The sequence below is a fragment of the Pezoporus flaviventris genome, unplaced genomic scaffold, assembly GCF_033815535.1.
Source record: "Pezoporus flaviventris isolate CSIRO_AGI_PZ_B2104156 unplaced genomic scaffold, CSIRO_AGI_Pfla_v1 ptg000007l, whole genome shotgun sequence".
NCBI lineage: Eukaryota > Metazoa > Chordata > Aves > Psittaciformes > Psittacidae > Pezoporus > Pezoporus flaviventris.
In genome coordinates, this window is record NW_026892555.1 from 32192563 (window position 1) to 32207934 (window position 15372).

Consider the following 15372-nt stretch of genomic DNA (forward strand, 5'->3'; position numbering starts at 1 on the left):
GCTTTCCAATGTATAGGATAGTGCTCTGAGTTGTACTCTCTGGCAGCCAGGACAGCATAAAAATACACGCCTTTCACACTGAAGTTTGGGACTGTGCATGAGCATCCTAAGTTTCAATTATAATAGAAAAAAATGATGACTGGGTTGAAGTGATGCCATATAAATCTAGTATTGAACATGTTTTATGTAAAGAAATAGCCCAAGTGCAGTGGACCTTCGTGAATTGAATTTTTTTAGTATATGAAACACATTGCAAGGTAAAAAACAGCAGCCTTGGTCTACATATGCCTTATTGTTGTGTATTGTATTATTGTATACATCTTGTTGAAAACATAGGTCTGCTGTACTTTCTGGGAAACATTGAACATGATCGTTAGATTTGCTTTATCTAATTAGCCTTAATTTTCTGTCCTCAAGTTTGATACTGTAATTAATTGTCCACATTTTACAGACATTCATCTAATGCCTTCAATTAGTAGGAAAACTGCATTAGTAGTAAGTACATTGCAGAGATACAAACAAGTTATATTCTTTTAGAGTGATTTGAGTCAATGTTACTTTCACTTAAAAGGTGATTAAAGAAAGTGGACCTCCTCATATGAAGAGTTTTGTTACACGAGTTACAGTAGGAGAATTCACTGCAGAAGGAGAAGGCAACAGTAAGAAACTCTCAAAGAAACGTGCCGCAATAGCTGTCCTACAAGAACTTAAGAAACTTCCTCCGCTTCCTGTGATTGAAAAGCCAAAACTTTACTTTAAAAAGCGTCCAAAAACAATATTGAAGGTATGTGTCCATCTTTGACAGAATTAAGAATGTTTGCTCAGACGGTAACAGTTACTCAGATTTAAAATCAGTAAAGGCTTTTTCTCATTTTCTGTCAATATTGTTGTTTGCCTGTGCCAATACGCCTGTGCTTTTTTAAATTCTGAGATTGCTGTGAAATTCTCACACATAATATAGCTTGTAAAGTGCTCAGCTTAAGAACTGAGCTCACATCACTGAAGTCTTCAGGGGTTTGGTCCAAGTCTAGTGGGGGATCAAACCCTTCAAGCAGCTCTGTACAGCCATGTGAAGTTTTAGCATTGTCTTTAGGAGACGCCACTAAGCATATGTGGTGGTTCCCTTCCTGATCTTTTCCCCCTCCCCAGTTTAAAGAGGGAGAAAGATATATGAAATACTAGATATACAGAGAAACAGTGCACAGTCCAGCTTCCTCCCCTTGTGGAGCTGGGAGTTTTGTGGCTTCAGCTTCAATTTAATTTTTGAAAGTTTTGAAATAGAATGTGGACATCTCAGCCTGCTGCACCACTTTGCCAAGTGCCAAAGGACTTTTTCTGTTTCAGGTGTCTGTGTTAAAGTTAGCGTGTGCTTGAAAATGCTCTCTGGCACTTAAATACAGATAGAAAATGCTGAAAATGGGAGACCGGCCAATGGAGAACTTGCAGACTTTGCACCCTCTCTCCATTAAAACATACCCTTCTCAGAGGCTATTAATATGCTTCCTGCTGCACTCATGAGGCTTCCGTTAGAGGCTCTTGATTTTTGAGAGCTCAAGCCTCGTAAGTGGTGCTTTTATTCTCGGTGGCATTAATATATTGCTACTTCTACAATTCAGTCAGTCTGCGGTGACTAGCCGTGGTTTGTCTACTCATCCTAAATTCATACAAAACCAAAGGGTCGTCTGAAGTAATTAGTCTTCCAAATGATCTAACCAAAGCAGCCACACAGTGTCCAAGTATTTGTGAATCATCACTACCTGGTCTCAGTACTGAGCAGCTAATTAGATTAACTTGTCATTTTCTCAATGTAGAAGACAAGGCTTTAGAAATGGCTGAAATCTGCTCCATTTCATTTAATTTAGGAAGAAGCATTTTGTGAGGAAGTAGTTAAACTCTCTGTACATGAATTTCTATTGTCTGCCATGTTGGATAGCGATTTTGGTATACGTAAGGGCACATTAGTAGACTTTAATACTCATTTTAGGTCAATGTAAATAGCAGTGGAGAGATACTCACTTTCTCTCTGGTTTTAGAGTCACTTTTGCCCCATACTGTGCAGATCAGGAACCTTGAGACTAGAATTGCAGGAAAAAATATGAAACCTTCATGTCCAAAATCTACTTCAGAATATAGTTTCAGGACCTAAATTTTATCTCTTTTTCTGTATTTGCCTCTTGTAAGTTAAAAAAAAAAAAAATCTTCAGTTTTTCTGAATTAAGTCCATGGCTTCCATAATATGGACATATGGACAGTATTACACCAGTATGGCTTGAACTCAGTCCTCATCGAGTGTTACATTGATAGACTGTAAAAATAAGTAAATCAATACTTACTTTACTAGAAGTATGACCACTGGAAATGTGTATACTCAGTACACTGAGTGCAAAGGAGTGTAGGAGCAGCCAACGTAAAAGCCATTTAAAATAAGCAAATACTTTGGAGAGTGCAAAAACGGGTTGGGAAAATCAACATAAAGACTTCCTTCATCATCTTCTTCTGCCTTCGAAACAGAATGAGTGATTTGTCAAAACAAGCTTGGTTAATTAAATACCTGTCTCCTACTCTAATTCTGAGGATCTAATTCTCAAACACGTCCAGGAAAAAGTTAACATAAAAAATTATTCAATGGAAAACCATCAGCATTAATGCAGCTGCACGATCTGAAAAGGCTGTTGGCTCTGGCAGTCTCATTTTGGAAAGATTTTCTCAAGAAAGATGCTAAGGGTATAATAATGTAAAAAATACCTCACATTACCAAGTACCATTTACCATTACAATTTTACGTTGAATTATCTGAAGTTTGCCAAGTTAAAAGAGATGTTAATAGTCAGAATAACCTGGGTATGTAGAAGGTTTTTATTTTTTGAATAGCCAAACTTCTGAAATCCTTTCACTATGTCCATTTCCTTTTAAATTAACCTGCATATGTTTTGAGCATCAAAAAAAGTGACAACACTAACTTATTTTTCTTTGTATATATATTTATGAGGCTATATCTTATTGCCTGCACTTTATTTAGCCTGCTCTGCATTTTATCTCTGCCTGGCTTCTTGCCCACACAGCTACCCTTGTGCAGGACATTGTTTTAATTCTGTCACCTACGTCTTCTCTTAACAATTTCAGCAGTTACACTATGTAGGTTTTGCTGCACAGCTTTCTTAATATAATATCTCTCTCTGGTTTTTTGCCTTCAGTTGCTGATCATCTCTTTAGGTTCTGGACCACTTGTTTGTTCTTATTTGAGAAGCTCAAACAAGCATGAATGCTGATGTTATCCTGCAAATGGCTTCATGAAGAGGAAGTAACTCAATAACATAAAACCAATTCTACATTCAAATGCCTTTTACATTTACAAGTTCATTCTTTGTGTTATAGTATATAAATTAGTTAAATATGACTTCAGATAATTTTTTTTGGATCTTAATTTCTTCTTTGTAGGAACTGCAAACAAATATTTTCATAGCTATTTGCATCCAGAGAGCATTTGCTGTGTGATTAATAACATATTAAAAGGACTTCAAAACTAAATGTTTTGTAAGGACTGCAGTTTTTCACCTCTCTGTGAAATCTTGGACAGATCAGTCTCTCAGTCCTTTTGTTTTCCCTCCATCAGTTTAGTTCCTCCAACAAGCATACATTTTGACATGTTATTGTAAGGATTCATCTGTAAAGCATTTGGAATACTTTGTGGGTGGCTCACACTATGCAACATTTCTAACCCTTGGAGTTACTCCTCTCTAGCTTCACTACGTAACAGTTTTGTGAGGGTGAATTCCTATAACACAAACAGAGCAAACCTTCTACACCTTTAGTTGCATTGTAGAATGGAAGGCAAAAGTGTTGAGAAAGAAGGCAGGAAAGCTGAGAGAGGCAGCTTCCTTGTTAAATGGCAAATCTGTTTAAGTCCCCTTGTAAATCCCTCCTCAGCATATGGCATACTGTAGCACTGCAGCAACCTGTTTTAAGGTGTTAAGGGAAAAGGTCATAGAAATAACGCAATAAGATGCAATTGACTGATGGACCCACTAATTTTCATCCATCCCAATAGGACCTCCATAGAGACATGAGGGTATTAGCAGCTTACAGATACTAGTTATCCACACTACCTTCAACAGTGGCAGACAATAGAGGTATAATTTTTGCAACATTTTGTGCTTAAGGATTCTTACCTTCTGTCTCAGAACAGATTAGACGATGGGAATTTTACTTCTTATTTTCTCAAAGGCAGTATTAAAGGAGAGGTAACCCTCGTAAATGGCTTATTGAAGCAGCATAATAGTATGGATATATGCTGAAATAACGGTTCTTTCTTTTAAATCTGTTTTAGACTGGACCAGAATATGGTCAAGGAATGAATCCTATCAGTCGTTTGGCTCAGATCCAACAGGCCAAAAAGGAGAAGGAGCCAGAGTATGTTCTTCTTTCAGAGAGAGGAATGCCTCGCCGTAGAGAATTTGTTATGCAGGTATCATCTGCCATCACATTAGAGATAATGCTCTTGCTATGTTATGTTCAAACTCGAGCAAAATGGTGGCATGATATGAAATGGATCCCTCTGTGTTTAGCTCTTTCTTTGCTTTATGGTCACTTATGCAAGAAATACAGTATCAGAAAGCCTGTTTAAACTTTCTTCTGAAACAAATGGCAATTAGGTTACGTGCCTTTTAGATGGTTTTGTTGTAGTGGTTTTGCATTTTTTATACTCCTTATTTTTATTACACCTGATGGTCTTATCACTTGTCTTTATCTCTGGTGGTTCAGGATTTATTTACTTTTACTTGTCTTTTTGAAAAAAATGGGGTGTTGCTAATCAGATGATTGCAATACAGTCAAGTATTCTGAAATATGGATATGAGTATCTCCCTATTACCAAGCGTTTCAGTTTTAAAAAGTGTTATAAATCTTTTCAGATTTTCAGTTTCTTTGTGGCTTTGTTCATGTCTGAAATACCACAAAACCAGCCTTACATCCAGTGGTTTAGCCCGTCCAGTTAAAGGCTCTGGACCCAATACAGAATCAGTAGGTGCTTTAATTTTCAAATGAAGAACATGCACAAAGATTTGATATAGCCTTGATATTTTGTTAGCACAAAAGCAGGTTGAGAAAGATTAGGAACAGGAAAGAATTCTTTACTCTTGTGTTTTCACTCATGGGTAGTTTTGTGTCAGAACAATTCAGAACAGCATGCCTCAACATATTTTGACTTGTTGTCTACAAACCACACCAAAATGTCACTTCTGATCACAAGCAGGATTTATGATGTTCCAGCATCTCCTTCCCCAGGAAATTAATTATATTTTCACTTAAATCTTTGAGTCCCTCCTTCATGTTTATCAAGATAGGCTAGCAATCTTAATTTCCTTGGATCTCAGTGGTCTTTCTTGATGATATATTATGTTTGTCTCTGAAGCAAAAGAAGATATTGGGATCCTTTTGTTGCAGAAACTGATTTATGAATATAAACTTGGATTTCCAACTTTTTATGCTACGTGAAAGTACTTGAAAAAAGAGTAATTCTGTCACACACAGTCCCTTTTTCCATGCTTACACTCCCATGGGAGCGTGCACAGTTAGAGATGGTTGCTTAAAGCATCAGAAGATGACTGTGCAACACAGTCCAGTATTAGAAAGATGGGCTGGGAATATTTTTTTCTGTTGGAGGAGTCTCAATAGTGGCAAAATCCTTGGTTTGAATAAAAAAAGGATCTTGACAGCAGTGAACATGTAGACGTCTCCCCTATCTAAGAAGACTTAGGAAAGTCAAAGAAATTCCATACAACAGTTGCTTTGTTATGAATACTTTTAAACACTTTAGCTCTGTTTTTTCCCCTTTTGTAATATTTTCACACTCAAATCATACTGCTGTTTCTCCCACCTTCAGGAAGTCTCAGTGAATTCATTATGACATGCAAAGAACCTTATCAGGATAAAAAGCCTTTGTATAAACTGCTTAAACAATGTTTTCATTTAATTTAATTGAATGTGGAAGTAAAATATCCAGAGATAATATGTTCATTTTTATCTGTCACACAAAGAGCAAGTTTAGATGTGATGAAATGGATCCAATTACTTGTCCTGACTACTAGATAAACACAAGAAAACCTCTGATGACATTAGTTGGTGTTCTGTTCCCAAAGTTAATTTCAGAAAGCTCTTTCTCTTTGTAGTCAGACCTTTAATCCTTGATAGAGGTTTTAATAATAGCTAAACCAGTTTTACAGGTCTGAGAAATAGCAGCGTATTGATTTATTGTGAGCTATGTTATAAATTATCTTTTTGCCCTGTCCCGTTAAAGTCCCTCAATTTTATTGCATATAAACTCATAAGGCTATTTTTTAATTGTGATCGTGGAACTGCATAGAAGATAAGGTTTATATTTTGAGTTTATTAATGTTTCTGGTTTAGGTAGACAAAGCTTTTTTGCATAATTCTATATGTATTTAGAAAGGATATTTGTGATCACTATTATTTAGTTACATCCTCTGTGTTTAGAATTAATAAGTATTTGAGTAAAGAAAAATGAAAACTATGAGGAAAATATATAAATGGCAATGTGAGGAAAGTGAATAGTTATTGTATAACATCAATTACTAAATTTATTGCTATTATTTATTTAACAAGTGCATGACTACTTTTACAATATTTTTAAAGCTCCTTCCAGACTGTTTTAGGTCTTTAACCTCTGAGGTTTCTTTCATTCAAATTACCTTGGCTATTTTATTATTCTTATTTTATTTTGGTTTCCTTTTTTTAACACACCTTGAGGTAATACACTATCTTAAGAAAAAATTTGGCAAATAAAATGGCTTAATGAAAAGACTGAAATATACCTATCCAAGAGCTATGACTATTGCATAAGTGAATAGCAATGACAGCACTAATTCACAAAACACACTCATACAGCTTCAAGAATTTAAAAGCCAAGGAATTAGATACTAGGGAGAAGTTTTTTTACTGTGAGGGTGGTGAGGCACTTGGCACAGGTTGCCCAGAGAAGCTGTGGCTGCCCCATCCCTGGCAGTATTCAAGGCCAGGTTGGATGGGGCTTGGAGCAACCTGGTCTAGCGGAAGGTGTCCCTGCCCATGTCAGGGGGCTGTAACTGGATGATGTTTAAGGTCCCTTCCAACCCAAACCATTCCATGATTATTCTATGAATAAGCTAGAGTTTCAGTCTTTGTGGATATCCATTGTCTATAATTTGCCTTTATTTTGAGATTTTAATTTCTCCCAGGTTTATGAAAGGCATCCTGTTTGTCAAAACCCTTGTGTGCAGTACAGGCCACAGGTCCAATGAGGAGACTTCTTTCCAAAGACAATTTTGATAAAAGCTTGTCAGGTGTAAGTGCTGAAGAAAGCAGACCCAGCCCCCATGTTCCTTGCAGTGCATGCAACAAAGTGGAGGAATATGAACGTGGTATTCATCTTTCTTTAGAAACCACTGTTATTTAAATCTCCAGGTCATTGTTTGTCTCTCCGTTGTTCTGGATACTGTCCTGATAATGCGCGGGAGCTTCTACAAGAAGGCAGCGCTTCTACAAGAAAGAGGAAGCACAGGTCCTACAGTGCTTCCTTCCTGCGTTAAGAAAGAGTGGGGGAGTTGTTCAGCAGGGAGAATGGGGTTGACAGAGGCTGGTGGAAGAGAGAGACGACTGTGTGTACATTGAGAGACAGAAAAATGTAACTCTTTGAGGTATGAGTTTGGGGACCTTCTGAAAAATCTCATCCAGCTCCTCCGTGAGAAGCAGTATTGTAGTCCCCTTTTGCAGTGACTTTTTCAAGATTGCATTTTCATCAAAAGAGGCTGACAGTTGTTGGTAGATCAGCAAGATTATTACATCTGATATTAAGAAGTCTTACCTTTGTCGTGATTATGATCAGTGTTTTCTTTTTAAGGTGAAAGTAGGCAATGATATTACTACTGGAACAGGCCCAAACAAGAAAATAGCTAAAAGAAATGCAGCAGAAGCAATGTTGCTACAGCTGGGTTACAAAGCCTCTACTCCTCTTCAAGACCAACCAGAGAAGGTAAGGATCAGTTGTTAAAATGCCCACATTTTACCCTTGTCTGGAGTTTTAGCTGTCTCAGCTAGTCACTTAGTAAGAGTGGAAGCTTAACCATGTGCACCCCCTCTTTTAGGAGGTTGCTTGTCAGAGATCAGCCTTTGTTTAGCTATAGCTCTATAGCTACACTTAGTAGTGTACTATTCTAGGAGTAATTACAAACAGTAATGTAGTTCCATAGGATAGTCTGTATGCAAAAGTGTACATGAGACATGTGTGCCAATTTCTACTTACCAATCAGGATGAATGTGCGTCTTGCTTTTAATCCATTTTGGACATCCAGAGAGCATTGAGAGGAATGATGTTAGTAATTTTTATACGTGAAGCAGCCATGGTAGTCAATGTTTGTCTTAGTGTTGCATCTCCTGTTTCTCTCTTCTTTAAGAGGAGCTGCTCGATGTATGCTAGTCATACTCACTGTCACTATGTTCTTCACTGTTCTTAACTGTACTTAGTCTTCAACAAGCGTGCCATACTCTAAACTGAGGTACTTGGAACCTAGATGGTGTTTCTAGCCTGAAGACACTACATTCATAGCTGTTTTAAAAAGGCTTATGACAGAGTCAAACGATAATTCATTTCACCAGAATGCTGAGACTTTTCTGCTCCAGAAGATACTTTCTATCAGTTTTTCTTCACTGCCAATTTGGCCAAAGGGCTTTTTAAAAAAACAAATCAAAAGAGAGAAACACAGGTTTTCATTCCTGGATTTCAAACTGGCTGAACTATTTTTACTCACTAATTTTCAGAGATAAAGCCTGAAAAATTTCAGCCTACAACATAGTTGCTTTGGAGAGCTCTATGCAGTGGAAACTTGTGGTTATATTAAAAAAATAGAGTGGCTGCTTTGTTTCCCTGCATTTATTAAACTATTGCCTACAAGTGCATTATCTTAAAAAAAAAAAAAAAAGGTTTAATTACATGCTTGCAGACATAGATATCTTAGAATTGATAGGAAAGCATACAATGGCCTGCTGTTATACTGAACACAATGAGCAAACATGATGCAGTATCCAAAAAATGTGAACTACTCAAATTTTATGTAGTGGCGGTATTCAAGATCATAGAACAAATTTTTATAGCTTTGCTGGGGTTAAGGACATAAAATATCTAGAACATCTGGCTTTATCTTCTGTATATAATAGACTGAACATATTTGCAGATACTGTGCTGGAGAAGAGAGAAAATAGCCTTAGATGTCTACCAATTTGAGCATTGCAAAATTCCTTCCATAAAAGTTGCACAATAAAGATGTACCATTAAAAGATACTTGTTTCTCTCTTTGACTCCAAAATGGGGCCCAACATAGATTAGCTGACGTATCAGGTTGGCATCTAAATGGACAATTTTCACTTGTGTTATTTTTGATGCTTTTAAAAAAGGCAACTTCTCTATCCCTTGCACCCCCCACATTCTTTCATACCCTTCCTCCTCCCTTCAAAAAAAGCAGAACCAAAGTCAGAGTTTTTACCTTAACCTCAGTGCATAAAATGTGACTGTATGAACTGTTTTAAGGAAGACCTAAGAGTTTTACAACAGCCATGCATGGTGCTAATGGCAGCATGGGTGAATAGGTAATCCAGGTAATGTAAAATATAAAGTCTCTGCTCTTTTCTGAGGTAATCAGATTGCTGGAAGAAATCTGTAATGGTTGTGTGAAACCCTGAGGAGAGAAGTTTGATAGTGCCCTGAGAGACTTTTTGCAGCTATCAGGACGTCAGTTCTATGTGTGAAAATGGAGAGTTGTGATGTCTTTACTTTTTCATGCTTCTATCTTTTAATTTCTTCCTGTCACTTTAATTCTCTTAGGCAGAGGAAAACCAAAATAGATTGCATTCATTTGAGACAGCAACACTAAGGATAACTAAGTGAATTCTTAAATTCCTCATCACACTCAAGTTAATAAACAGTAAAAAGAGATTAATAAGGAGAGTTGGAAATTCTCGTATTGTAGCGGCACACTTGTGCTGATTTTCCTATCATGTTACGGATGCACAATATGGATTCATGACAAAAAACATGCTGTTGTAACAGACAGTGGTAAATACAAATATATTTGAGGGACTCTGGAGCATAGGCAGTTTTTTCATCAATCCTCCCAGTCAAAAGGAGGGAGTTTCAAAGGGCCAGTCAAATCTGGCAAATCAATGTATGGTTACAGGACAGGTACCACAGGCAGGGGGTTCAGCTACTTGGACCATTGGACTCACTTTGAGAAACCTGTTCTGTTGTGGGCTGATGGAGTTTATCTGTCAGAGAAAGGGAAAAGCATCTTTGGTCATAGGCTTGCCAAGGTTAGGAAAGATAAAGATCAGGTTAGGAAAGCTAAAGAATTAAATCTGGCCAGGGAGATCAAGGGCAACAAGGGAAGCTTCTGCAGGTATATTGGTGATAAAAAGAAGATTAGGGAAAATGTGGGGCCCCTCCAGAAGGAAGCAGATGTGATTACCAGAGGCATGGAGAAGGCCAAGTTACTCAACAACTTTTTTGCTCCAGTCTTCACTGGCAAGTGCTCCAGCCGCACTGCCTAAGTTGCAGAAGGCAAAGATGGGACGGGGAGAATGAAGAACTGCCTGCAGTAGGTGAAGATCAGGTTCTAGACCATCGAAGAAATCTGAAGGTGCACAAGCCCATGGGACCTGATGAAATGCATCTGCAGGTCCTGAGGGAACTGGCAGTTCAAATGGCCAAGCCACTGTCCATCATATTTGGGAAGTCATAGCAGCCTAGTCTCTTTTCCGACCAGAAAAGGGGAAATATAACCTCCATTTTTAAGAAATAAAAAAGGAAGTCATGGGGAACTGCAGGCCAGTCAGTCTCATCTCTGTGCCTGGGAATATTGTGGAGCAGATCCTCCTGGAAATTATGATAAGGCACATAGGAAAAAAGGAGTGACTGGTGAAGCCTACATGCCTTCACTAATGGTAAATTGTGCCTGACAAATTTAATGGCCTTCTACAATGGGGTTACAGTGTTGGTAGATAAGAGGAGAGTGACTGACATCATTTACCTGGACTTGTCAAAGCATTTGACGCTGTCTTGCATGACATCATTGTCTCTAAACTGGAGAGACATGGATTTGGCAGACGGACCACTCGATGGATAAGGAGTTGGCTGGATGGCTGCACTCAGAGTTGCAGTTAATGTCTCAGTGTCCAAGTGGAGACCAGTGACAAGTGGCATTCATCGGGGGTTGGCATTGGAACATTTGACATCTTTGTTAGTGACATGGACAGTGCGATTCAATGCACCCTCAGCAATTTTGATGATGACACTAAGCTATGAGGTTCGGTCGACATGCTGGAGGGAAAGAATGCCATCCAGAGGGACTTTGACACCCTTGATAGGTGGCTGAACTTCATGAGGTTCAACAACGCCAAGTGCAAGGACCTGCACATGAGTGGGGGGAATCAGAAGCACAAATACAGGCTGGGCAGAGAATGGATTTAGAGCAGCCCAGAGGGGAAGCACTTGGAGGTGTTGGTCAGTGAGAGGCTCAACATGAGCCGGCAGTGTGTGCTCGCAGCCCAGAAAGCCAAACGACTCCTGCGATGCATCAAAAGGAGCGTGACCAGCAGGTCGAGGGAGGTGATTCTCCCCCTATACTGGAGTGCTGTGTGCAGTTCTGGTGTCCTCAAGATAAGAAAGGCACGGCCCTGTTGGAGTGAGTCCAGAGACTCACTCCAGAGAAGGACCACAAAGGTGCTTCAGCCCTCTGAAGCACCTCTCCTATGAAGACAGGCTGATAGAGTTGGGCTTGTTCAGCATGGAGAAGTCTTCAGGGAGACCCTAGAGTAGCCTTGCAGTACCTAAAGGAGGCCTTCAAAAAACTTGTAGGGACAGGGACTTTTTACAGGGGCATATAAGGATAGGACAAGGGGTAACCCCAGTGAAATCTGAAAAGGGTCATTGGCTTCGCATTCATAGAGCTGATTGTCAATAACTCCTATTTCATGAGCAAGCTCGGACGTTTTTGTCCACATTTACACATAACTCTAAAACACTGCCATCTTAATTACTGTGGAGACTTCAGGAATGGCTCCATTTTTAACTTCTGTGTTAATTGCTCCCTTTCTGTGTCTGAGTAATACCCGGTGTTAAACATAATATAATTAATTTGAAGGCAATTAGCTTCCTCAAAGAAGTCTGTGTATTAAAATCAAATGGAAAATTGCAATCTTTTCTATTGTGTCCACTTCAGTAACTGAAAGTATTCCTAGCAAGTAAATATTTTAAAATTATACCCAAAATACTTTGTAGTGTTTACGCATTCTTTCATGGATAGATATTAGGATCTTCTCATTTTAGAATATAATTTCTCTCTTGTATGTGTATGTTTTCAGTTGAGAGCTGCATAAAACATTTGATTTTAACTCTGATTTGGTAACATTGAGTTAAGCCTAATCCTTGGGGAAACATTTATATTTCAGTGTTAGGCAATAGTTGTTAATGTTTATTCATGAAGGGTATTCATTTCTCAAAGAACCTATTTTAGGCAAAAATTAAGATGTCTTAACAAAATTTTGTGAGCAGATGTGGCAATTCCAAGTCATCGTTTTTAGGATCTTTCAACTAGTTTATAAATATGAATGTTCTGCTTAAGGAGTAGTTTGCTCTTTACTTATTTGTCTTTTTTCTACCTGTTTCAGCTTGGAGAAAACAAGAGTTGGAACAGCCAGAATGTTGGGTTTCCTGAGCCGACAAGTAACAGTAAGTATTGCTTTCTAAATTTATATTTATTCTTAGTTCTCTTTGTCTCTGTAGGAATTGGATTATTAGAGACAATTGAAATGCTTTTTATAAATATTTTAGGGGTTTTATTGCAATTAGGTGAATTAAGTCTTTCGTATCCTCCCTGTGAGTGTAGGTATGAATGAGTGCAGGAACAAGGAGATTTTTATTTAGTCATTGAATCATAAAATCCTTCAAGTTGTAAGGAATTTTTGGAGGTCATCTAAGCTGCCCACTCAAAGCAGGGTCAGTACAGAGTTCAGACAGGATTGCTTATGTCTTTTTTTTTCCAGTTCTCCAAGGACGGAGATTCCATTGCTTCTCTCGGCAGCCTGTTCCAGTGCTTAATTATCTTCACTTTGATTTGTTTCCCTTTTATCCAAATCATAACATCTTCTGTTTGTTTATGACTATCATCTCCTGTTCTTCTTCTACATACCTTAGTAATGTGCCTGACTCCATCTGTTTGGCAACCTCTTTTTGGTATTGGAAGGCTGCTATTGGGTCCCCCACAGCATATCACTGTCCTCTAAACCTGATCATCCAAACAGATTTTCATCATCTAGTAATTTATCTATCTAGATTCTAACATCATTGCTTGGATACAAGGATGCTGAGGGAGGCACAATGTCAAAAACATTGCTAAAGCCAAGGTAAATAACATCCACTGTCCTCCATTCATAAATCTAGTCATTTTATCACAAAGGTAATCTGGTTGTTTAGGCTGTTTTTTAACCTGGATAAATTCATGCCCATTGTTCCCAATGGCTTTTTATTTTTTTTAGTGTTTGTGTGCGCACCAATGGCTTTAAGAGGAATTACTGCATGATTTTCCCAGGGACAAAGTGGGGCTGACCAGCCTGCCTTTTTTTTATGATGATGCCTTTCTCCAGGCATTGGAGACCTCTCCTGATCTCCATGACATTTTGGAAGATAATAGAGTGGCCTTGCAATGACATAAGCTTGTTGACTCAGCACACTAAGATATATCCCATTTGGTCCAATGGACTTGTATGGGCTGAAAATTTCTCAAGACATCCCTGACCCTGATCAGGTTCTGGTACTGGTAATTCCTTTCTTCCTTGAGCCATGTCTGAAGACACAAAGGCCCAAGTGACCTTGTTGATGAAGACCAAATTCAGTTTTATTGCAACAGGTAATGAATAGGACAGACCTGTGTGACCTTATAGCTAGGATTTTGCTGGTTAGGGTGGTAAAGATAATATTTAAATAGTACTTCCTTCACTTTTCCATGAGCACTGGATTCTTCTCTTGAACTGTGTTAGAGTTTTGGACTTCTTAAGAGCCCCAGACATCATCTCCCTTAACTAAGGAATGTGCTAGAGATGGACACACACATAAGCTGCCTTCCATTTTTTGTCTGTATATGTCTGAAGGACATGGTCCTAAAAGCAGATTTTACGGGGATTCAGTATTGTTCCAGTATACATGCAGAATTTCCAGTCAGACCTGGGAAATAATTTCTGCTTCAACTTACACAAAAGTTTGCTAGTATTTAATTACTCTTGGATTCAGCACATGTCATTGTGCTTCCCTGAAAAGAAGGTTTCTACAGATTCTAAGACCTTCTTATTAATTGCTTCCTTCCAGCCCTACTGTCAATCCCCATCAATCCCCTTCTAAGTGATTTCTGTTTGTGTTGTGAAAATCTCTAAGGACATGGCCTCTGAAACATCTTCAAATGCTGACATTTTTAAACATTAACATATGGGAGTTTGGAACAGCACAATTAAGACATCTAGCTTTTCTCTCCTATCCCTGCAGTGTCTTGTAGCAGATATATTTATAGATGACATCACAACAATCTACTACACCAACAGGAAAAAACAGTCCTTTTCCCAGGCTTCATCTGGCAAGAAATCTTTGGCAGTTATACTTTGACTCCAAATCCAGAAGGAAAACACAAAGGCAAACTCACTCAACAGGAGACAAGATCAACACAAAAATTATTTTAAACCTGTGCTGACCAAAGAACTTGTTTTTCACAGATTGACCTGCTCACAGATGTTTTTTGCAACCACCACAGGCGATGGTACAGAAACAGGTTTTCATTCTGGGGTGCTTTTCTAATGCATGAAAGATATTTCTAGATGCTTTCATTTACATTCTTCTGATCTCCAAGTAAATTGGAAATGAAAGAAGATGTGGCTATCATGTTGATAGACACAGGATTTATTTCTCATAGTCCTGTTCAGACACCACTGTGCTTAATCCCCTAACTCCTTTTTGAGGGTTCCAATCTAGAGGCAACAATAATAAACAGCTGATAAAAGGGTATCATTTTTAATGTCATAAGGACTGTGCTATCCTTTTGCAAAGCAGGAAGGGTTTGAATCCAAAATGGTACCAACAGGCATATATTTTTTTACTGATTTTTTTAACTCTTCACCTCTAAAGGGCCTTTTCCTTTTAGGGTATTTTCTTTAAAATTTACAGCTTAACTGTGATTTTCTGTGATAAAGTCATAAGAGGAGGATGAATATGTAGCAGTTATGTAAAGAACAGGCCAGTCTTTCTTCACCTTGCAATTTCATCCATGACTCATGGAAGACCGAGAA

At 38.3% G+C, this 15372-nt stretch overlaps 1 protein-coding gene across 5 annotated transcripts in view; it reads left to right on the forward strand.

Moving 5' to 3' along the window:
• Nucleotides 1-15372, forward strand: part of STAU2 (staufen double-stranded RNA binding protein 2) — a 143873-nt gene that overhangs the window by 40215 nt on the left and 88286 nt on the right. For all 5 annotated transcript variants that reach the window (XM_061448277.1, XM_061448279.1, XM_061448278.1 and 2 more), the window contains exons 7-10: nucleotides 572-784; nucleotides 4328-4465; nucleotides 7895-8026; nucleotides 12712-12772. In XM_061448277.1, coding sequence (XP_061304261.1) covers nucleotides 572-784; nucleotides 4328-4465; nucleotides 7895-8026; nucleotides 12712-12772 — 544 coding nt within the window. The remainder of the gene's footprint in view (nucleotides 1-571; nucleotides 785-4327; nucleotides 4466-7894; nucleotides 8027-12711; nucleotides 12773-15372) is intronic.